Source organism: Fomitiporia mediterranea (assembly GCF_000271605.1).
Source record: "Fomitiporia mediterranea MF3/22 unplaced genomic scaffold FOMMEscaffold_14, whole genome shotgun sequence".
Lineage (NCBI taxonomy): Eukaryota > Fungi > Basidiomycota > Agaricomycetes > Hymenochaetales > Hymenochaetaceae > Fomitiporia > Fomitiporia mediterranea.
Genome location: NW_006760399.1, coordinates 1,452,408 through 1,477,392, shown reverse-complemented (window position 1 = coordinate 1,477,392; position 24,985 = coordinate 1,452,408). Strand labels below are relative to the sequence as shown.

The window sequence follows — 24,985 nt, the reverse complement described above, 5'->3', positions numbered from 1 at the left end:
AATTCTTAATACAGACATATTGACTATGTCACTAAGTGAAATCTGTGATGAATCCGACGAATCTGTCAAACACAAAATACTTTATTAAAGAATATAAAAGTTATACATCACATAACATTTTCAATGCTTATAAAAGTTATTCAAACGGATAATTAATAAATTAATAATAATAAAGCTTAGAAATGGCACATATTCCCAAAGCATTCTTTGCAGCAAATGTGCAAACGTTCACAACACGAAACTGTAGATGAACAAATGAATATTCATGATGCAGAAACATCAATCTTATTACTGATCCTAAAATACAATAAGTGATAGAAGTTACAGACAGATATAATGGATCACAAAGGTAAATCATTCAATGCAAAGCAAAATTACATTGATCAGAACTAAATAACAGAAGTTAACACAACATGTGATTGAACTTCAATGTTAAATAAATAATAATTCCACTATGAAACGAATGCTCATACTTGGCAAATAATATTAATATGATAATATAATTAACTTAACAGTGTTTAATACGAAAATAAATAATATACAGACAATTATCACGTCATATAACAAAATAATTCATCAATCCAGACTATAGTTCATGGATAAAAGTGATGAATAACGAAAATAATACTTTGGAACATACATAAAATGATAAATAATATATTCATACAATAATACAAATATAATTGCAATATAATTCACAACTACAATTGAACAATACAAAGATAATAACTGTACAAACAAGTATGGAGCACATACATATAATCAAATAAAACTATTAAATCAATTCTTGTACAAACAATTAATTTGCCCTTACTGTACAATTAATACAAGCGTGAACAGTATTATAACATTATGAAATACATTGGATAGATACTAATAAGTATATCTATACAATGATTCAAATAAAATAAATAAAACCAATATATAAAACACTTTACCTAGCTAATCAATTAACAAATAAAATGTTGAACAAATACTACAATTGCACATACTACTAGATTAACTAAAGTATGCTAGGAGACGATTATAGTAAACATAATCTGATATATCACTTATATGCAGATTGTGTTACAATACACTATGCTTTGCAAAAAGAAAAAGTAAAGAACAATAGCCATAATACTAATAAATATTCATGACACACAATCACAACAATTCACAATAACACTGTTAATAACAAATAATACAAACGTACGTTACTAACAATTTACAATGGATAATTATGTTGGCTATTGAAGAAATAATGCAACAGATTGTATAGTTACTCAGGATGTATTAGAAACAATTCATTACAGAATGCAACATTAATATATAAATATAAACAATAATGTAAAGCAAACAAACGAACAATACATTCATGATATAATACATATATGATGCACCTAGACACATAGTGAGCTGCCTGCAGCTAGATATAATATCTATGCAACAAATATATGTTAGCATAAAACCTCATCAATCTCAGAATGAAGCAATCTGGCAAAAACAAATAGTATTATTGATATTACTGATATACAATCAATGTAAAGCTTCAATCTGAAGACATAAATCAGCTATTCCTGAATGCTTAATGCATATACAAACGTAGACAAACACAGACAGCAATGATTAAAGAAGGATATCATTGTAACACCAGATATACATTTTACTAGCATGATTCATTAGTTTCACAGTGAAGTAAAAAGAAATTACTAGTAATACTCAAACAAATTTAATAAATAAAACACACGATTTACAATCTTACACAGTACTCATGAGATTCTGCAGGTCTCTGAAGCACATATGATATTAATAACAATTTCAAACAATTTATTGTGAAAACAATACTGTCATTGAACAGTAAACTATGCACAAACTTCGAATTAACTCTGAACAATTTCAATCACATTGAACAGTCTACAAGACAACAAACAACAACTTAATAATATAATGGTAGATGAACGAACTACAGAACTAATAACACAATGCTGAACGAAAACTTAATAGATATCTAACAAAGCACAAAGTTAACACACAGTGGACTAAAATATACAATACAAAGACACATTTATATTATACAAATGATATTATTATATGTGATACACAAGCAAATATAATACAGACACAATGTACAATACAGATACAATACTAATAAAAAAGTTGGAACAATCTGCAAATCAAACATCTTATAGGTCTGGCCAACTTATAAATGTTTGAAGGGGAGTGGTAGCAGCAAACAGGTTCTAAGAGAGCTGAGAGTATGTAGTTAGTAAAGGCCTCTTAAATAGAGGTTTATACATATTAAGCTAAGTCTGCTTGTAACTACTAATCTGGTAGGACAGTAGGGGTGGCAGTTGGTGTAGGAGGGTCCATGTTTACACTACAAAGGAATCAGTACTAAACTAAAAGGGGTAATAAATAGAAGAAGGGTGGCAAAAGTTTAAAAGGGTTTAGAAAGTTTAAAATTTAAAAATGTGTTGAGAGGGGTTATGTGAGAGGCTTAGAGGGATCACACAAAGAGGGGGGATAGTGGACTCGGCTCGCTCTCCTTAGCGTCATTGTCTGTTGATTCAGTAGGTATATATAATATGTAGCTATGTCTCAGGTATGTCTGTTGCTTATATGTGTCATTCCATATATGTTAACACTCCCCTTCAAACATATATTAGTTTAATAATATGTTTGTTTTGCAACTATTCGTTTATTTGATTTGTAGTTATTTTATTTTTATTTTTAGGGGTAGTTATAGCTAATTGTTCTAGAAGTTACAACCCATTCTAGAAAGAAAGTGTATGTAGCCTACCCTTCAGACTTTAATAGGTAACACTTTAAGGACTTCTAGTGCTAAGTCAAACTATACATAGCTACTATTTCAACTAATCTATCCTTAGATCTCAATTGTGTCCTATTCATCCTCTCCTTTATAAAGGAAGGTAATACAGCCACCTAGGCCTAGAACTAGATTGAAGACTATTGGATCAGAAGTCTGATCTGACTTCAGAACAATGAGTTGTATTCAGAATTCATAAGACAGCTCTATACTTCCTTTATTAATCTGAATAAGAAGTACAATGTGTAGAACAAGCTTACATCTCTGTAACAGAGTAAACATTCTGTTAATGCCTTCTTTTAGGAGTTCAATATTCTGGCCTGGAAGGCAGGATTCATACTCAGGTTCAATAATGTCCTTATTAGAATACTTGAAAAAGCTCTCTACCTAGAACTGGTTAATAAGATTCTCAGAATAATACTAGAACTAGTTACTTACACTAAGTAGAAAACATGTACTATTTCCTTCAACCAAGCTGTGGCTCAAATGTATCAAGTCTGTACAGAATGCTTACACATACATTTGGCTCTAACAGTTCTAAGCCCTCAGATTGATCTGCTTGTAATTTGTAATCAATCTATTCTAATAAACATTAGAGAAGCCTGAAAGTAAGGAGTATACTTTGTCTACAGAAAGTCAGAGTACTAAATTAAGGACTGCCTATAGAAGTAATAGTATATCTGTTAAGTTATTAGAGTAATAATGAGTGACAAGCAGGATTTGTAGTAAGAAGCCTTTTCTACAAATTCAGAAGTCATCTTAGAACTCTTAGACCCTGACTATACACTCTAGGATTTTATAAAGGCTTAACAGTAAATGTAGTACTGAAGGGCTATGACTCAGATTTTTTAACAGCCACTTTTGATTTAATAGACACTATAGGATTAGAAGTAAATAAAGTAAGAAAAGTAGAAAAAGTAGAAAAAGTAGAAAAAATAAATTAACAAAATTATTTATTAAAAAGAAAAAAGTTGAAAACAAAAGTAGATAGTTTTCTTATTTCTTCTGATTCTTTTGATTCTTCTCTTCACACTTCATCCAAGTCTAAATCTGTACAATCCAACCTACTACTTCTACATTCTAAGATTTTAGAATATTTAGAACACTACCCAGCCCTGTTTACTACTCAGTAGTTTGTCTATAGTATTAAGTAGGGATAGTCTTAGCTGAGTTCACAGTTGAGGACATAGGTCTATCCTTATTGAAAGAGAGAGGTTAATAAGGAAATGTTAGTGTATATACTTACTCTCTTAGATAATAAGACTGTATAAGCTGTACATTCCCTTTAGAACAAGTAGCAATTTATTAGAGAATGTTTTAAGTACTAGCTTCAGATTCCTGTCCTCTTAGCTCCCTTCTCAGAATCCCCTCAGATCCAAACAATAGCTCTAGTAAACAGTAGATACACTAGTTTGTACATTAATAAAGCCTTTATATAGGAACACTACCTTCCTACTTAATACATTCTACTTCCAATCCTAGTATACAATGTAGACAGAACCCTAAACCAGAATAGTTGGATTACTGAGTTTGTCCAACTACAAATGACCATTCAGGATTATAAGGAAAGTATTGAGTTCAGAGTCACTAACCTTAGAAAGACAGATGTCTTTATTAGATTCAAATGGCTTAAGACTCACAACCCTACTATTAACTAGTTAGAGTAGACACTCACATTCAATCAGTGTCCCAAGTTTTACAGTTATCTTATACTACTGTTCTAAGTAGATACAAACACTTTCAATGTTACTAACAGTTCTAATAAAGGTGACTAGTTGTTCTTCTTCAACTAGGATAAATATGTAAACACATATTCTAGTCAAGGTAGAACAGAGTTGATCTAAAGAATGTCTAAGACAGAACCAGTCTAGAACCCTCTCAGAACAACTCTACTCTAGAATGTATATAGACCTAGCCTGCTAGATTTCATCTGAGAGTTTCCTAAAGTCTTTAGTAAAGAGGAATTTGACTAGCTTTCTAAACACTGTCTCTGAGACTATATAATTAAATTGACTGAGAGTTTCTAACCTAAGGATTATAAGGTCTACCTACTCAACAGAGACAAGTAGGAGGTGCTCAACAAGTTCCTTTAGGAAAATATTTAGAACAGCTAGATCCAACCCTTAAAGTCCTCTATAGTCTCCTCTTTCTTCTTTGTCAAAAAGAAAGATAGAAAGCTCTGTTCAGTCTAGGATTATTATTGTCTTAATAAAGGTACTGTCAAAAACAAGTACCTACTCCTCCTAATTCAGGAGCTCATTAATAAGACACATACATTCAGGGTTTTTACTAAGTTAGACATTTAATAGAGATACAATAACATTTGGATCTAAGACAGAGATGAGTAGAAGACTACATTCTAAACTAATTACAAATTGTACAAACTGACTATAATGTTCTTTAGACTAACTAACTTGCTTGTAATGTTCTAATCATTTATAAATCACATTCTTACAGATCTGATTGACTTAGAACATGTTAGTGTGTATCTAGACAATATTCTAATCTTTACTCAGACAGTCAAGTATTATTACTAACTAATCTGAGCAGTTCTATAGTAGCTCTAAGATAATAAACTGTTTCTTTAAGAAGTAAAGTGTTCTTTTGTATAAGAGTTAGTAGATTATCTAAGCTTTGTGATTAGTAGAGGAGAGGTCTGTATAGATCTGACAAAGGTAACAGTAGTTTGGAACTGGTTGTAACCTTAGAACCTGAAACAGGTCTAAGTATTCCTTAGGTTTACAAACTACTACTAATACTTTATTTAAGGCTTTAGTACTATTACTCAGCCCCTTTACAACCTTACTAGTAAAGATGTTCCTTAGTAATAGAGTAATTAGTAGTAGTCTGTGTTTGAGTCCTTTAAGTAGACTATTACTAGTAAGCCTGTATTAACAGTTCTAACAGTTGTAGACAAGTTCTGAGTCAAAGCTAACTCTTCCAACTTTACAAATAGAGTAGTACTGTCCTAGTTTATTGACAGAAAGTAGTGTCTGATAGTGTTCCAATTAGAATCCCTCTCTATAACAGAATGAAACTATCCTATTTATAACAAGGAACTCTTTACAATTGTCTGTTCCTTAGAGGAGTAGTGTTAATATCTTCTTAGTACTATATAGAAGTTTAAGATTTAGAGTGATCACCTTAATCTCTAGTACTTCCAGGCACCTTAGAAGCTTAACTACTGTCAGACCTACTAGATGTTAAAACTGTAGAACTATAACTTTGTACTAACTTATAAACCTAGAACACAAATGATGAAAGCTGATTTACTCTTAAGACAAGTAGGTTATGAAAGGGGGGAGAATAATAACAAAAATCTTGTTCTCCTAGATAATTCCTGTTTTGTGTCTGAGACAATCTGAGAGATTCAACTTGAATCTAAGAATGCTGACTTTGTCACTCATATACAGTAAGCTTTAAGACACACACAGGACCAGGTTATAGTAAAGTAGTTAGAGAAGCAGGCTAGGAACTAGGAGGAGGATAAGGATGGACAGGTTTACTAGGAAGGCCAACTGTACATTCTAAAGGATTGGAAGCTGTAGGAGAACATTATCTAAGCTTATTACAACAATCTGACTGTAGGACATTCAGGCTAACACAAAACACAGGAACTTATTACTCAGAACTACTAGTAGTTAGGAATATAGAGGGAAATCCTAAAGTACATAACTGGTTGTAATACATACTAATAGACTAAGGCTTACTAGACAAGGGTTTAGACTCTCTTACATTCATATTGAATCCTGGATCACTCTTAAGAGGAAGTCTTAGTAGACCTGATTAGTAAGTTACTTGAGTCTTAGGGTTACAATACTATCTGTGTGATTGTCAACCAATTCTCTAAGCAAGTCTACACAGTTCTAACCTAAACAGAACTCACTTCTGAAGGTATAGTGTGTATCTATCAGGATCATGTTTTCTAGTTGTACAGACTCCCTCAGAAGCTTATTCACAATTGTAGACTATAATTTAAGTCAAAATTCATACAGGACTTGTATGTACTTCTCAGAATTCAAGGGAACCCTTCTACTATATATTACTTACAGACTGATAGTCAAACTGAGTGAGTCAATCAGAAGATCAAACTCTATCTCTAGATGTTTATTAATCATTAGTAGTCAGACTGGTCTGAATAGTTAACTCTGACAGAATTTGTACACAATAACTAGTAACACTCTATAATAGAACAGTCCCTATTCTTCCTCAATTATGAGAGACATTCATACTAGGGGACAGTTCTGAACCAGAACAGTAGTTCTGAATCTGTAACAGACTTTGTAGAACAGATACACAAGACTAGGGAGGATACACAAGCTCTTTTAAAAAAGGTAGTATAGGTTATAAAGTAGAACTATGATTAGAAGAGGTTTATAGCTAAGGATTACTAGTCTAGTAACAAAGTTATACTAGAAGCTACTAATCTGACCTTAGATCACCTAATAAAGAAGTTAGACAACAAGCACTTCAGACCCTTTGTTATTGAAAAGAAGGTTAGTGCCTCTACCTACAAACTCCAACTTCTAGTAATATAGAAGTACATACACCTAGTGTTCAACAAGGCTCTATTGTCTTAGTACTATAATCTAGGTTTTCCTTTACAACAAAGACCTCTACTACCTTTACTAGAACTCATTAGTTCTGAACCAGAATACAAAGTAGAGTACATAGTGGATACTAAGCTACTACACAGAAAACTCAAATTCCTTGTTTACTAGAAAGGGTACTTAGTTGAAGAGCACACTTGGGAGCCTGCTAAGAACCTCACTTATACTCCTAAAACAATCCAAGACTTCTATTAGCTTCATCCTAGTACTCTACACAAACTCAGCCTTATAGATTTCCAAGCCCTACCATTCTGACCTATGTCTAAACTACTAACCAAGCCTAATGTTCACTAATTGGGACAATTGGTTTTAGAGGGAGAGTAATGTTACAGTTCTCTACTCTTGTACCTTTAGTTCTAAGGGTTCTACACCCTTCTGTACTAGAACTTAGGACTTCTGTCCCTTAGGAGTACTGTCTATAGACTATATGTATACTGACTCTTACTACTACCCTTCCTTACTTTATCATTCTGTTCCTTTGACCACCCTTTCATTCTTTGTTCATTCTACAGTCTCTTACCCTTTGTCCATTCTTTGTACCTTTATCTTTGACCTTCCTTTCTTTCATTCTTTGTGGCTTATCATTCTTAGTAGCTTGTACTCTCTGAGTGCTCTTGTGTAGTTTAGTATATATAGGCATACAAGATCAGACTGGTCCTGTAGTCTTGATCTTGTCTACTCTAGATAGTCCTGTACTCTTAGACTCACTCTATATACTCTACTCTTGTCTCACTCTCTCTCTCTATCTGTTCTACAAGTTCTGACTATGTTCTGGTGCTTGCATTCTGCATTTCTGTTGTGTAGGATAGTTGTAGCCTGGGTCCCCTCACTGAGCCTTTGGGTCCTCTCTATACTGTTACTAACATTAGGTATATAGTTAATATATAAAATATGTAGATATGTTTTATAATTCTTAATTTTAATTTTAAAGAATGTTGCATATGTTGGTCTGTAGGCTCCATGTTGATGGTGAGACACAAGAAAATAGAGCAGAAATGTGCATTTTTCTTCAAAATCTCCATATTAGGTCTGCTTACTCTATTTACACTTTTGATTGTCTGATGGAATGATGGATCTGCACTACTTAAGGTGCTCATTTCTTAGCTGTATTTCTCTCCCTGTATTTGCTGGTTTCTACTCTCTTCCGACTCCCGGTGACGTGCTGGGGAACAAAATACAGAGCATCAGAAACAAGAATTGAGCACAGCTATTAGGCACTCCAACCTAATGTAAACGGCGATTCGGAACATGCCGATGGTCAAAACATCTCAGTTTATAATTCGTAGCTTTTGACTAACCTACACCACTATGCATACCAGCATGTAATGTATTAATAACGGATATAACGACTGGCACAACCACACCAACCTAGGTAACTTAACTAACATATCCCGTGCAGATAAGGCACAAGCTTTGACTGACATTGTGTGTGTAGTGTTCACAGATGACTTGACTTCTACGCTTCGTTCTCGCTTCGTAATTGATATCACATCTCATCTTGTGTCCAGACTGCTCCTGTAATGAGCGAGCAGCTCATGGAAGAGAAGTTGTATGCTTCAATCGCCCTCCTTTTTCCGCTTATACTGGTGAAAGGTAATAAGATGCGAAATGAAGGGGAGGAACAGTATATCTGAAAGATCCGACGCTCACGCATAATCTGCTAGTGAGCAAAAAAGAGATATAAGGCGTGTACTGCACTGGTAGTCTCACTGATATGGAACTGGCGATAAGACTTTCCCGCAAACTTGTGATGTTCCAAATGATCACGCGTACGCTCGCGCAATTGTAGACGATGAAGTCTCATTCATATTAATGGTCTAAGCAAATTCCATGTCGTTTAACGTTTTGATTCTATAACTTGTGCCTACATTTCGCCCCTCCTCTCCAGCTTCCTTCAAATTTACAATCATCCGGCTGCCGAGGACGCAGAGAAACGACGGATTCCCGAAGCAAATTAAAACATTCGCAGTAAAGGGACTGGATACCTCAATCCTGAAGTTTATAATATTAATTACAGCGCAGAAGACGACGCTGAATAACATGCATTGTTAGCCACTTAAAGTGGATATACAGTTCGAAATGGAAGGAACTTACAATGAAAAATAAATGAGCTGATCCTGGATTAAAACCTTAACGAGGGTAAATCCTTGAAATCCAGCCGATTCTCGCCAGTATTCTGCGGCCTTGTACAGAGCCAGAGCCATTAAGATAACACCAAAAACCATTGGCACTACCCTATCTTGTATTCAGAATCCAGCCAGTTCAATAATTAAGTTCACGTGAATACATACCAGTCAATCAGCCCTAACCACCACGTTGGAAAGCTCATGTTATCACAGAAAGGATGCTTGTTGCTATTAGCAAGGCCAGCGGCCACAACTACATGACGTCAAACTTTATCTCTGTTAGAGTTATGCGATGCTTACTGACTGTGCTGCGAATTATCGAGGTAAATGGACATGCCCACTTTGAAACCCGCTTCCAGCAATAGTAGTGTCATAAGGCACGCTGAAAGTGTTCTATCTGCACATCTGTCAGTACGTTCTTAGCCGACATCGACAAACTCACCATGTGCATAAAGCGCAAGAACTCGGATCACAAGAATATCTACATGACACATTTTGAGTAGGTCTGATTGCCTTTCGAGATTAATCTCTCACAGTCAATAGAGATGATCGTAATCCAGTCTGAGTCAAGTGTTAGAACTGCCGTATACCTCGCTAATCGCGGAAACGTACTAGCTACATCCGATGCCCACTGCGACAATTTACCTGTAACGGATTATGAGGGCTCCCGTAAACCGTCGAATTTCGGAACTCTGTCACTCACATCTAAACCAATTTCAGAGATTGATGCAGTAAATATTAACCAAGATGACTCACAAGCTAGCGTTTGGGACATATGTGTACCCTTTCAGATGATTATTACGATCACGATTGGATTATATGTATCACAATGAGCTCTACGCACAGAACAAACTAGCTATTGCACCAAAGATTCCAATGTATCGGATCTATAAAGATGCATTAACCGACAATATCCTATAGTGTATACAAGCCACACATACCGCGAAGTAAACAATGTTTACTGTCTTCAATGGGAATCTCTATGATATCCTATCATCAGCATTTCTCAGGTTTCAGGAGTTCGCAATAATCATACCCAGAAGAATTTAATCTAAGAGGAGTAACATTCCATCATTAATCAGTAAGCGATATGAAAACGGTTCACGCACCTCTTTATCCATAGTGATAACTTTGACAGAGGCAGCGTGAGTCTTAGCAGCCTAGTCAAAGCATCGACAAGCTTAAGTGGGTACATACGTGCGTCATAGACCAAGACGGTAACAGTAGCCACTTGGAAGAACTGCCCAATCGTTATTTCCGAGACCCATTCCGGTACGACGCTAGGGTCAATAACCTCAATATCAGCAGAACGTGGAAAGAGTGCCATGTAGCAAGCAAGCAGCTAAAGTTCCGAGAGCGAGAGCTGCTTCGTCAAAGGTATCAATGCTTAAATGCTTCCGTGAGAGCTGTGTCAGTGTCCTCTCTTGATATCATGCAAGGTCGGACTTACGTGTTAGACTCCGCAACTGAAACATTTATCTTCCACTTGACGACATTGCGGAACCGGAAAAAAATCCTTGATTCGTATTGAACTGATTGAAAGGACGACTCCGCAGGTCCGCAGATGAGAAAATGCCGAGAAGTGCCATGGATACTAGTAGAACATCCAGGTTTGGGTGCCCGTCTGACCCCCGATCATTATGCACAACTGACCAGCACATGAATCCCATCAAAAGGATCTGAAGGTCTCTACGTCAGTAAATACATCGAAGCTACCTTGACTCGTCCCTCGCCGAAGCACCGAGGTACAGCTCAGTCATCACGTTTCAAGTACAGCGCGAGCATGATACACCAGACAGTCATTCCAAGTAACCACCAAAATTGCCCACCAATCCTTTTTCATTGACGTGTGGGAACTTGCACGAGAACGGAGAAAGGATATCAAAATATTTCAAATAACAGGTCTTGTCCCTGCGTATCTTTTTATGGCTAACACCGCACACCTTGATATCGCTAATCAGCAATCGTCAATCCTATACGTGAAGATGCGAGTGGGAGGAAGAAAAAAGAAAGATCTCATTGTGCGCTGACGCGTGACGCAGCGCCCCACGTAAAAAAGACTCAATCATAGTCAACGGCTTGATCATCTCGTTTCTTCGCTAAGGCTGCTAGTTAGGCACGGGCGGTGGCAAGTATACTCCAGTCGGTTTAAAGCTTGCTCCGCTGATGCCCTTTACATTCATCAATGTAGATGAGCAAGTAGATCCATCAAATCATGCCTTGAGCAATTAAAAGTAGGCGATTGTCGATCCTGAGCTGTTTGTTTAGTAAGTACAGTGCAGATCATGAGTCACAAAAAATACGCATACAACATCATGTAGGAAAAGATAGTAAAGCGATAGAAGAGGTATACCTTTCTAACGAGTGGAATGGATGAAGAAAATAATAATAACATTTGTGCAAGAGATGAAACCGTTGGTAGAAAAGGAGGTAAAATGGCTGAATGAACGACTAGAAACCAATAAAAACACGGAAACTTAAAGCACGCCTTTTATAGGCGAAGAGAAAGTGGAGGTTAGGAAAATCGAGAACAGAATGAATGAATTGGTCTACAAGCCTCCCCATGATGTCAAATTCGCACTGCCATACATCCCATCGGTCTCCTCGAGCCAATCGTTTGCCCCTCGTCTTCGCTCACTTGAACCTGTCATCGAAGAAGCACTCTTTCCATCCTTACACTTCTTTCGCGCTTGACTGAACTGTGCGGCTAATGCCTCTCTGCGAGCCTTTTCCTCTGCTTTCTTTCGTCGCTTTTCTTCTGCCTTTGCGGCCTTCTTAACTTCGCGAGGATTTTCCCGAGGAGACGGAACAGCACCTACGTGCCATTCTGTTGGGATGGCCGGCGTAAACGGGACTGCACGATGGTCAAATGATGCGATAGAATGTGCATGCGCGAGGGTATTCGGTGGTGTAGGTGTAGTAGGAACTAGAGATGGTTGACTCTTTTTGTTTGATCTGAAACGCGCTCTTGAGAAGAAACCACCACCACCGGAACTCGAACTAATGCTTCGCGTGTTCTTCTCAGACGACGTATTTGACATACTGGACATCGTGCTCGAAATGGAAGGCGATGCATGTAGACGGTGCAATATGCCACTGGACGTCGTTGGTCGTGGGGGTATAGATGGTGCACGAGTCCGTTGGTTATACTGATTATAAGCATAGTCTTCGTACACCTTTGATTGGGAAATTGCCATTCTTGGCGGTGATGGTGACCCGCAATGCGTACAAATTGGTTTCTCATGCCGCTCATCCGAATACCTCGTGCGCGCTTCCGACTCAGGCCCAGCAATATTGACAATTTGTACACGCCCATACCCATTAAGTCCATCTGTGCGTCCAACTCCTCCGGTAACTGCAACACCTATACCGTTCGATTGCTTAAATGCAACACCGACTACACTCGTGCTTGTAGCACTCTGCGTCATACTCCCACTTGAATAGCAACTTAGAGATGTTGCTTCATCGAATGAATAAACCGACGGTGATTCAGGAGGTGACGATGTCTTCGTGGTATTAACGTCGTTGGATATGTCCCTCGTGACGTCTAACGATTTGCCTCTTTCGCCAACAATGTTTGGAGCAAACGTCATAGTGGTCATAGACGTATGTCTAGATGTTCCGCTTTCGCAACTAGGTGAAGGTGGAGGAGACGTGTCCGGAGTGAGTGGAGAAGGCCGTGTACCATGACTTCCAGAGCTTCCGTCAGCCCCTTCCGAGTCATCTGTTGTTAATACAAGTGATTCTTGGCTCGTCGTGTTAATCTGCGAGACCAATCGTAAGACAGGCGTCTCAGCACCTGTGCAAGTCGGGGAAGGCCGCCTCGAGTCCGGTGTGTACATAGACGCAGAAGAAATGAGCAAACTCGAGCGCGGTGAGACGGTAGGAGAGGAACGGCTCGAAGGCGTACGCGGCGCTTCGGACACTGATTGAATCGCAAGGTCGGCAAGGACGTTGTACGTGCGCCGTCGGTCACGGTAAATCCCAAAGACGCAAGTTTCCGTATCTTCTATCAGGCCTTCCCTTTCGTCCTTCCGTTCCAGAGTGGAGTCTAGTACCGGTTCGTCCCCGGGATTGCGCTTTGGTGACCTCGGCACCGGACTTAGCTTGGATGGCGACGCCGGTGACGGTATGCGTGCTGATAGAGGGAGTGGCACCTCTTCGCTAGGAATCAAAAGTCGAGGAAGACTTCGATTAGTAGAGGTCTGGGGCGGTTCAGAAACACTGCCACCACCATCGTCTGCAACTTGGGACGTTTTATAGACGCCGTCCATCGAGGCGAGCGGGTAGAAAATTCGTCAATGGATGTAGCGGTGAAAAACGTCGCGGTGCTCGACTCGATTTTGCAGACTCCGGACCCCCACTAAATGCGTCCTCGGCATCAAGATTATAGTCTTCCCATCAGCGTCTGATGTGCTATTCTTTCGACTTGACATATCTCAGTTCTCGGCGCCCGACAATCGAGGACGTAAAGGCTAAATGGGGAAAATAAAGTTGATTAGCTAACGGAACTTTTGTGGGGGAGAAAGGCATCTGACCTTTTAATCTCTCACTCATTCATTACACCTCCACGGATGACGGAAAACCAGCAAGTCGAATCATCATCTCTACTAGATAAAGCTCACGCCGAACATATTTGCTCCAAGTCAAGTGCATTGTATCACTGATACGCGGCCTATAAATGCCCCGCCATTGATCAAGAAGCAAGGAAGACAGATGGTTGCTAAAGTTGAAGTCTGCAAAGTTCTTGATGAAGTTAAGGAAGGTCACGTGCCGCGGAGATAATGAAACTCCCACTGAAATTGCGATTTTATTTTCAAATTTCTTCGTGCAGCCACCACGTCGAATCTAATTCTCCTCCATGTTCGCGAACTTCGGAAAGATGAGACAATATGCAGGATCCGCGTGACGATCAAACTCGCAGATTTGACAGCTATGCTCTTTAGTGCTTCCGAGTCGGAAAACATACTGCAAAATCCTTCATCAGGTGCTCAAATCACAGGCACATATGCTTATGAACAACTCAACACTGCTAATCTACACATAGATAAGTCTACGGTCGTGTTTCAAGCCTCGCAGTATTGCCATGGCAACTCTGGTATGTCAACATGGAGTTCCGTCCGTTTGACATATTGCAGCAAATTTGTGCATAGGATGACCAACCTGCTAGGTCTATGTGATAGAGTCAACCGTGCTCATTATCACTCCATGCATTGTTAAGAAATTCTTCAAAGCAAAGAAGGTCAAGGTATCCTTGGCCTTGGAATACCTCTTCACACATATATCAGCTAACCCAGTTAACCTATTCCGAAAGAGAATGACGTGTTCATTTAATCATTCTCGTGAATGACAATTACCAGGGGCTAGCATCATCAACTCTGTAACAGCTACACTTTGTAATAAGTCAATCACACATCTAACTTTATTCCAACCAGCTACAGAGTCTATACATATACCTCCCACCGACACACAGCAATTTTAATCAACTTCACATAATCTTTCCCCACTCCCTTCCTTTCACGCTCAAAAAGCCAAGAAAACACAAACAAGACAAAGGACTACTTAGTAAACACTAAGAAAAAGGGTAAACAAATGAGGAATGTTCTGGTATACGTATACATCTAAGGAGTATGGTAACCTTGAGTCGAAACAACAGCAATGACGAGAAAACAGGAAAACAGTAGGAAAACAATCAAGAAAACAAACAGGAGAAGAAGCACGAAAGTCGAAAATCGAAATAGAGTTCAGAACAAGAGTGAGAGACGTAGGGGTTAGACAAGTTAGTCGTACGAAAGACAACAGAATGAGATAGTGAAGTACATGTAAAGAGAGTCTAGTAAGACAAAAAGAGATTAGGGTTATTTGCAAGAGATGGAGGAAACAACAGTAAAAACGATGGTGGGCTGTAAAAAACGAATACCAAAAGCACAAACCAATGATCCGAAAATAGATCAAACAACGTACGCCGCCACCAAGCTGTAAACCTACGGCAGCGTCTACACCTACAAACCTCCCCAAACCATTACACCTCCAGCCCCATACATCCCCGCACTATCCTCAACCCATTCATTCGCCGCACGTCGTCGTTCACTAGAACCCGTCGATACAGTACTCACACCATCCTTCCCTTTCACACGTCCCCGACTAAACTGCGCCGCAAGCGCCTCAAGCCTTGCCTTCTCCTCTGCCTTCTTCCTTCGTTTCTCTTCCGCCTTTGCAGCCTTTTTGAGCTCACGGGTGTCCGCCCATCCGGAGACGACCGCAGTTCCATTTAGGTCGCCGTTAAGAGTGCTGTTGTCCTTGGTGCTGGTAAAGGAGACTGTACTGCTGAAGGTTGGTGAGAGTGGAGAGTCGCTGGGTGAGAGAGATGAAGGACTCTGAGGACTCTTTTTCTTGGACTTGAGACGTGCTTTTGAGAGGAAGCCGCCACCAAATGTCGGACTGTGCTTCTCGGATGACCCGTTAGACAGGGTGGATATAAAACTTGCAGCGAAGGTCGATGCATTCGGCGAAGGTGGTGGAGCACTCGACGAATTGACAGGAGTTTGAATCGAGACGGGTGGCGGCCTTTGCTTGTGATCTTGCTTGGGCTGAGACGTCGTATCAGTGAAGACCATCCCGTTCCTCGGTGGCCGTAAGTCCGCCCACCCAGCCCGACTATCCGTCTCCGGTTCGACGATATCCACAAACTGCGCTTGCCCGTACGCATGCACGTTCGCGCGCATGCCACCATGCGCATAAGCATGTCCACTCATCATCCCAGACGAAGTGCTACTCGTCTCGCTACTGCTTGTATGGCTATCTTGAGAGGCAGACATGTTCAACAAAGGTGCAGACGGGGAACGTAGTGGAGAGGACAGTAGCTGGAGTTTACTCGCAGTCGCATGTCTTCCAGACGTCGCGTCAAACATCCCGTTAGCCCCGTTAGCATCGCTGATGGCGTCCAGAGCGTACGAAGTTGTTATAAACGAGGCATGCTTAGAGGCTCCGAATTGTCCGCCTGGTGTAGGTAATGGTGGTGAATCAGGAGTAAGTGGGGAAGGTCGTGCACTGTGGCTGCTCGTGCTCCCTCCAGCACGTTCAGAACCATCTATCGACAGTGATGTTGACAGTGAGCTTGGACTCGTAATACCCAATCGCGGAAGCACAGGTGTTGCTGCACCTGCACTAGTTGGCGATGGCGTAGAGTTCGACGCATACATAGAAGCTGATGATACAAGCAAGCTTGAGCGAGGAGACGGATTCGGAGACGATCGTGCAGAGGGTGATCGTGGTGGTTTCGGAATTGGTTGACTAGCAAGATCGGCAAGAGCTGTATAGGCACGTCGGCGGACAGGAGAGATCGAAGAAACCAAGCTAACAGTGTCGACTTCTAAGCTTGGCTTCCCTCCATGTCGTCCCTTCTCAGATTCCCGTCTCAACTCGGCCTCAAAGTCAAGCTCCGGCGACCTCGGCAAAGGGCTGATAACAGAAGGTGACGCCGCCGGAGGTATACCAGATGACAAAGGTAATGGCACCACAGTTGGGATTACAAGAGGCGGGAGGTGAGGATCGACCGAACTATCAGGCACCTCCGAATCACTTGTACCGCTTTCACCATCCGCAGCCTGAAGCGCCATGTAGATACTGTCCATACTTAGATTCACCGTATGCTTGACACGACTTGGCCGAGTAATGGGAATAGACGCCGCTGTAGGCGTTGCAGTTTCAGCTCTGGTTGGACCTTCGTCCTCGTCAGTCTCCTTCCCGCTTAATTCACTCTCACCCTCGCCGTCAAGGTCCGCATCCGCATCCGAAGCAACGTCCTCAGGCCACATCGCTTCGCTATTCACAGCACGCCTCGAGCTAACACCTAAAGCACGCACAAAAAATGATATACGAAGAAAGGAAGAAGAAAACAAGATCCATTAGTTAACTAGATTATGCGGAGGAGACACAAGTAACATTGGTGTACCATTTGTTCGTGCACCTGTTCTACCATCACCTTCTCTGACTATCGCACCACTTGCACCAGCCCCTCCGGAATAAGGCGAGTAATTAAGCCCACGGGTGTCGGACATACCTCGCGCTCGCGAACCAGGTCCTTGTGCATCGGAGTTGCTGCGATCTCGATCACCAGCTCCTCCGCCTCCACTTCCGCCGCGCGGTGGGGGTGCACCACCTCCTCCACCAGCGTTCGAGTTCCCGCGTGTGCGTCCTGTATTGCGTCTGCTAGAAGCCATGACTGCTTTAAGTGCGCTATACATAATCTTATTCAGCCAAACAAAAAAGGTGAATAAAGGTAAAGGAAAGACCTACCGAATTTGTAGACTTTGACACCCGCAAAGTGTCGCTACTTCGTACACACCGACACTCGTAGCAGGTGCAAGCGCGCGGTGCATTGCATGACGAACAAGACGTTGGAGATGCTGTAGATTGTATGCGGAACCAAGCAAGAGCAGCTGGCTAAGCACTGCAGGGGCATGCTGTAATGGTGTCACCAGTGCCTGAGTATAAATATATTGCAGCAAAGCTTGAGCGACAGCATAAGGTTCTCCCAGCATCAAAGCACGTGGAGTCATCCGCGGATCAGGTCGAGCATCCGGAGTTTGGCCGACGACTAATGCAACTGGTGGCGGAACAAGTTCGCCTTCCGGAGGGAGGGGAGGCGCTGCAGCTGCGCTTGCGGAGAGGTCTTGCGATCCGGAGACAGCCCGATTCACAGCGTCGCGTAATAATCGTCGTTGATCCCGGAACCACGGCCAACGCGATTCCAACAAACGTCGGGAACATGGAATACGCCGACCATCATCGCAAACCACTTCAAAGTCCGCTAACAAACCCTCCTCGAGCGCTGCAAGACCAAGTTCTTGTGCACGTTCGTCAAGCTGCCGAGCTGGAGGTTGGTAGATGCCGAATGCCTCGAGATCGAGGACAGCAACGTCGTCCCACGCAAGCAACCTGCGGTTGTAATCTTCTACCAAAGATCCTTGCCTGTTGCCAAAGATGAGCAGACTACTCGTCCCTTTGGCCGGAGAGTTCCACAAAGCAGCTCGAAACCATGATCCCGTTGATAGGGCTGCGCCCGGGTCAAGCCTCGACCAAGCCATCGTCGTTAAGTCAAGGGCCCAAATTGAATATGATTGATAGGAATGAGCAAGATACGTTCCCGCGAATATTAAGTGATTTCCGCAAATTGCTCCCGTTGGGAAACGTAGACCTGGCGGTAGTACTGTGCCAGTCATCGCCGCTGAACGGTCACTCATATCGAATTCACCCGCAGCGCCCGGTTTCGGGGTGAATACTTCAAGCTCGCGTTTCACATCCGTAAACTACCCAAGAGTCAGTACAAATATAGCTCAGACTAGAAAAAAATAATACGTACATTGTAATTGCTATACAAGAAAATATCATTCGGGAATTCATCGGTCGGCTCCGTCGAATAAGGAAGGTGAACAAGTTTATCTGACGATGTGTAGTCTCCTTTCCCACTCGGTGGGCGCTTGTCTACATTGAACCGACCGCCGGGTGGCCCTAAGCTTGAAGCCGAATTTTGTGCTGTCCGGTCTTCCCCACCTTCTCGAGCCGGATCTCGCACGCGTAGCTGCGCGGCAACAGCAACAGATCGGTATGTTCCAGCATGACGCGGGTAAGGCCGTCGTGCAGCCCAACGGTGAGCTTTCAAATCGTATACGCAGACATCATCGAGCCAGGCGTTTTGCAAGTCTTGTCCGCCGACGATGTACAAACGAGCACCGCTCACTGCACTTAAGTGCGCATACCTCGCTCGCGGGACGAAATCATTCCTATTATCATTCGTGGTCGTTACCGGGTCAATAGGGTCTGCTGCGGTACCATCGGTCGCGGGGCTGCGAGGCTCTGCGGGAAGCCATCGGAACGTGGTGATATCGAGAAACCGGACGTCGTTAAGGACGACTAGGTCATCAGATGAGGCTGCATCTGGCTTATGACCCATTCCTCCGAATATTATGAGATAGTTTTGCCCTAAAGTTGCAGAAGTATCAGTCGAATTAGTCCAAGACAACCTCAAAATTTCCGGTAAGTAATCAAATATCCAGGTACGCAACGGCGGCTCGCGCACTGCTACGGACCATCAGACTGTTTTCCGCGCAAGCAGCGCTACAAGGGATCGTCGATACTATATGGTAGGGCATAGTGCCGATGACTTCCATGCATATTTGACATATGTCAAACGGCACCGACGATACCTTCCTTAACCGCGCACGCGACTTTGCAATAATAATCGGTGCGTGCACGAGGCGTATGAGCGGGCTCGAATCATAAATCGTGCAATAGAAACACAGCTGCGGTGTCTCCAAGGTAAGCAGAAAGACCTAAGAAGCCCTCTATAGCACATCAGGCTCGTCCGCCGGAGCGAATTCAGCTTCGCTTGGCAATGATACCACGCTTATAAGGATGGAAGCTGAAGGTGCGCGTTAAAGGCGCACCTGCGCGTCTTACGCGCATGCAGAACCGCGAATGTAAAGTGAATACTTACATGAGTCAGCGCTGTGGAAATAACGCGCTCCGGGGACGTCGTCGCCAGCAAACGGAGGAACTTTAGTCCAAACGAATGTCTCGAGGTCGAATACGTAGAGATCAGAGACCATGCGTCGTTCTGCAACAAGACGGCCACCAAAGAGATACATCTTGTCACCAATTATAGTTGTTGACGCGCCGACAAGCTTCGGCGGGACTGAACCCGACGTCTTGCGGGACGAAGTCGTGAGGTCAGAAACTGAATGCATAGTAGCAGGCCGTGTGACGAATGAGAGCGTCCAAAGGAGTGATGGGAAACGCGCCTCGTTGGCGACGGTTAGTCGTGGCGAACGTCCAGAGACGTGTCGATATCAGCGTCGACGCGCTCGCTGCTGTCGACGGTGCCGAGACGAGGAGTTGGAGGATGGGAGGAAAGGAGGCAGTGGGCGGAAATCTGGGCAGAGCTAAGATAATATGTACACCGCACGTGGTCGGATTAGCGTTTACATCCCATATATGGCAGTTTCGGTCATCAGCCATCAGACCCTCGGCAAACCTAACTTCTCGATCAGGAGAAGTCTGCCGGTCATACCCGGCCGAGAATTCTCACCCGCTCCCTCCCAAGTACCCGCGATAATTCTCAGAACTTGTACGTCATCCCGACTCCAGTTTGTCCTAGTGATTGCACATCGCAAAGCACTCGGAAAATTTCCAGACTTGTTCGGAATTGGCATCGTTGAAAGTATATGTCCGTGACAGACCGCTCACTCCCTAGATGCAGGCGAGATTTCAGTGGTGATGCACATGAACTGACGACAACGACCATATGCGCCCGGTAGCCTCTTGCTGCCGTCTCCTCTCCAACTGAATTCGCACCCAAGCCCTTCTTGACTTCCCTGCAACCACGGCATCTATATCAATACACTCTTTACTTTCCCGCGCAGTTTCGTGCCTACAGTCCAGTATCGGCATGCACACTCAATGAACTTCCCACGTCGACGCGTCCATGTACTCAGCACCCGCGACCGTACGCGTGCGGCCAAAACGTTTAATTTCTTCGAATGCGCCTTTTTGTGCCTTCCATTGTCTCTACTTACATCACGACTCTCTGATGTAGAAGGCGGCGCAATAATTTATCCGTCATGATTTTATCTGGTATTTTTTCGCTTTGTTTGTTCTCTAGCGTACTGATGTTCCATGATACTGCCACGTATAAGCTCATATCAGACTAAAGCTAACTCTCTCAAGGGTCGTACACGACGACTTTCGAAGCTCCCATAACCTTTCATGTTTCCCAGACTAGAGATGAGTTGTAACCCCGATTCTGCGGGAGAACGATGCTCGTCGTATTTGTTCGTGAACTCTGATATAGAGAGAAGATTAAGGTTGATTGTACATCTCAGTACTGCGGCCCGCTTGTCTAGAGCGGTTTTGCGTGATTTTCCGTTTACAGTCTTTTCTTTCTATCATCGCAGAACTTCCGCTAATCTTACGTCCCAATACAGAGAACAATCCATCTTAATACCGTAGTTCCAGCGCTGCCTGGAAGTGTCCTCTCGCCATTACTATCCATCTCTGCTTTCGAGCTCAGGTTACATCCGGATCTGCTTTTCAACTTCGCGCAGAAATTTCTATGAGGGAAACTAGTGACCGAGTAATAGCTCTACCTCCATCTTTCCTTCCATCCTTTAATCGAAGCGAACTCGAATTGCGGAGCCGTACATCTAAGGTTTTTAAACAAATCCCTCTAGCTTCTATCTATCCTCTCACTGGTAGCAAACACTCCGCGCGGTACGGACTGTTATCCTACTGTATCTCCGCTTCACAACTTCTTCGTTACATACGCGACAGTATAGCTGTGCTTCGAGTGTGGCTTTACTGACCTTCTTCCTGTTGGTAATCCTGGATCTATGGCAACTGTGTTCCTTCTAAGCTTCACACCCACCTAGCTTTCCCTCGTTATCAGGCTTTGGGGACTATGTCATCATCCAAGATTGACATTGCAACGTTATCAGTGTGAGAGTTAATCCCGACTCGCCACGACTCCACACTGCAGGCTAAGTATGGCAAAGGAATGTGAACCATCGACTGCAACACTTCTGTTAATAGCAGCTAACTTGACACATTGTATCTTCAGACCACTCAGTGAATCATCCGAGTAGACCGATTTCCGCGTTATGGAAGGAATACCTTGGGCATGCATCCCGACCTACAGCCACACATATGCACATCAGTATGGACACTCACTTCTCTGTACATTCTCTTCTACCTCAAGGAGACGATTTGAATTATTCGTGCGCCTCCTACTAGCCACCTGTCTCACTCCAAACCATTCTGCACTGACTACCATGCTGCATTCTGCTAGCCTGAGTCTTGTACTTCATGATTCACCGACTTGACCGATTTCCGAATTGCCGTAAGTAAGCCACTGGTGTGCTAGTTTCTCAGACTGTAGAATGATTCTCTGTGCATATGACATTACTCAACTCAGTGTGCCACCAATTCCTTACCATTTTTATGCATCTGGGCATTTCGCTATACTGTCTGAAACCCATTCTAGCATAACTCACAGAGATTTCAGAATGAAGATACATTATAGTGGCAGCATCCTTGTACATCGTCTTGCATTTTAGCAAGAAATATTTCTTCCAATGTGAGCATAAAAGAGCAGCTAAAAAAATCTGGACGAGCACAAGAACACAGTATACTCTTCATTGAATCTCTTGGACTAATCACTAAGCTCTATATCTTTTGTCAAATCCACTATGCAAGCTGCTATCCACGTTCCAAACTCGCCCACCTTGAAGATCGTGAATGACTTCGAGATTCCGAAGCCTGGGCCAAAGCAAGTACTCCTAAAGGTTCAGGCTTCTGGGGTCTGTCATTCTGATGTAAGTTATCTAGATACTATTTTTTCTTCTCATTAACACTATCTCATGGGTTTCTATTTTAATGGGTCTTCCTACTCAGTCAATTCGCTGATGATCCTCGCACTTATATTTTGGGACATGAATGCACCGGAATTGCTGTCGCGTGCGTATTATTTCTTTTTTCATAGCAAGAATTTCTATTTAAACTCGACTGATAATTAATTACAGCCTCGGATCAGAAGTTAACACGATCCATGTAAACAAGCGTTACTCTGTGCTCAGTCTTGGAGGCTGCGTCCGTTGCCTTGCAAGGCAAGCCGGCATAAAGCTCACTCCGTCTGAGCCAGCAGAGCAGGAGTTCCTCAGTCTCCCATTTTTCGGCCTTGGAGCAAATGGTGGACATGCAGAATTTGCTGTAGCTGATGAGCATGCACTTGTTCCTGTGGTAAGTCAGAATTTGCTATGTACAGTCTATTATCTTCAATATTTGACTTTTAATTTTAGCCCGATAATGTATTGCCGGAGCATGCAGCAGTGATGGCTGATGCTGGCATTACTGCATGGCACGCCATTAAGAAGACAGCAAACGTAAGTTACTGCTTAACTCAGAGTTATTAATTAACAGTTTATTTTAATCTTTATTAAAGATCAAGAAAGGTGAACGGGTTCTCATAACTGGCATTGGCGGACTCGGACTTCTCGCAGTTCAGTTTGCAGTCTTCCTTGGAGCAGACGTGTTTGCCGTCGATATGCGCCTGAGTAGCCGTGAGCTCGCACTCAAGTTTGGAGCTCGTCAAGCTTTCGACTTGGTGGAACTTGACACTGCACTCGCTAAGGGCTTTCAAGTCGACTGTGCTGTAGATTTTGTCAGTTCTGATACAAGTACGAATGCAATGCCAATTATTTGAATAATTTCTTTCAGAGCTAACGTATTACCATCTATAGCATTCAGAGTGTACAGACCACCTGAACTAACAATAGTACAGAAGTAGTGTGCACAAACTATCTACTCTACTTCTATGAAATGTTAGAAGTAACCTACTCTACTTTGATTAAATCAGAAACAGATCTACTCTACTTTAATGAAATCAGGAAGCAATCTATTAAAGTCTAGAAGTACATAAACAAATGCACAAGTCAGAATGAGTCACTTGGTATAAACATATAACCTTTGAAAGTAACAGGTAACAAGTAGTCACATAACTCTTTCAAAAGGTATATAAGAAGGGCAGTTTACTCTATTAGAGCTTTAGTTTTATTAACCTAAGTTTCCTTAGTCTTCTAAGTTACTTAGTACTTACAATACTAAGGACACTCTACAGTTTGACTAATAGTAACACCTCTCCTACTTTACCCTACAAACTTGAGTCCTGTCAATACACTCTATCTCTTTAATACTTAGATAACAAAGTGAGTGTATCTTATATTTTGATAAAACTCCAACTTGACTAACTTAATTGTCTCTAACTTTTCTTTATAGGAAAGCTCTGGTCAAGACTGTCAACCTGGAACTAGTACACAGGTATACCCTTAACAAGGTATTAATAACATTAGCTAACCTTAGTAATACTCATAGTAGGTTATTAGACAGACTATTAAGTCTAGTGAAAGAATTATTAAGACAAGTAACTTTCTTTTATAGTAAGAAAGGAAAGATTAATAATTAAGAATTGCTACTAGTGTTTGATTATTTAGTAGAATACACTACTCAAGAGTGTTAGGGGAGATATGTTCTCTAGGTTGATAGTACTCTCAAACTGTAAATGTAGACCTGCAGCCCTTAAACCAACTATATTCCCAAAGCTACTAGCTAGGATTTATGCTAGGAGAACAAGTAGGAATACAAGAAGAGTCAAAAAACTAAGGAACTACTGTATCTACAGACTGCTTTTTATAATAACTAAATAACAAGAGTAAAGTGAGGAATGAAACTTGAGAATAAGATCAAAGAAATAATAAGAACAAATATTGTAAAGCCAACAGACACATTAGAGGCCAGGAAGAATTAACAGAGTGTTGTGTATCAGAGAATATAGGCTAAGAGTGTTAGGAATTGTAAAATACAGTAACTAAGTTTGGAAAGCCTAACTC

General features: G+C 41.9%; 4 protein-coding genes across 4 annotated transcripts; 1 reads left to right on the top strand and 3 right to left on the bottom strand.

Annotated features, from left to right (window-relative positions):
• Positions 1-2,304: 2,304 nt before the first annotated feature.
• Positions 2,305-10,872, bottom strand: FOMMEDRAFT_161282 (uncharacterized protein; the record flags this gene model as incomplete). Its single annotated transcript, XM_007270822.1, has 14 exons — positions 2,305-2,359; positions 9,193-9,236; positions 9,288-9,450; positions 9,514-9,654; positions 9,711-9,798; positions 9,850-9,942; positions 9,988-10,026; positions 10,080-10,106; positions 10,158-10,190; positions 10,390-10,432; positions 10,487-10,525; positions 10,582-10,596; positions 10,655-10,674; positions 10,743-10,872. 14 exons carry the CDS (start codon positions 10,870-10,872, stop codon positions 2,305-2,307), a joined length of 930 nt encoding a protein of 309 aa, XP_007270884.1.
• Positions 10,873-12,094: 1,222 nt separating this feature from the next.
• FOMMEDRAFT_161281 (uncharacterized protein) lies at positions 12,095-13,819 on the bottom strand (the record flags this gene model as incomplete). Its single annotated transcript, XM_007270821.1, has 1 exon — positions 12,095-13,819. One exon carries the CDS (start codon positions 13,817-13,819, stop codon positions 12,095-12,097), a length of 1,725 nt encoding a protein of 574 aa, XP_007270883.1.
• A 4,020-nt stretch (positions 13,820-17,839) lies between these two features.
• Positions 17,840-20,293, bottom strand: FOMMEDRAFT_95279 (galactose oxidase; the record flags this gene model as incomplete). The annotated part of the gene is made up of 3 exons (XM_007270664.1): positions 17,840-18,856; positions 18,910-19,529; positions 20,044-20,293. 3 exons carry the CDS (start codon positions 20,291-20,293, stop codon positions 17,840-17,842), a joined length of 1,887 nt encoding a protein of 628 aa, XP_007270726.1.
• Positions 20,294-22,789: 2,496 nt separating this feature from the next.
• On the top strand, positions 22,790-23,886 carry FOMMEDRAFT_31576 (GroES-like protein; the record flags this gene model as incomplete). The annotated part of the gene is made up of 5 exons (XM_007270628.1): positions 22,790-22,915; positions 23,160-23,339; positions 23,399-23,482; positions 23,542-23,776; positions 23,840-23,886. The coding sequence occupies 5 exons, from the start codon at positions 22,790-22,792 to the stop codon at positions 23,884-23,886; spliced, it is 672 nt and encodes a 223-aa protein (XP_007270690.1).
• Between the last annotated feature and the right edge of the window lie 1,099 nt (positions 23,887-24,985).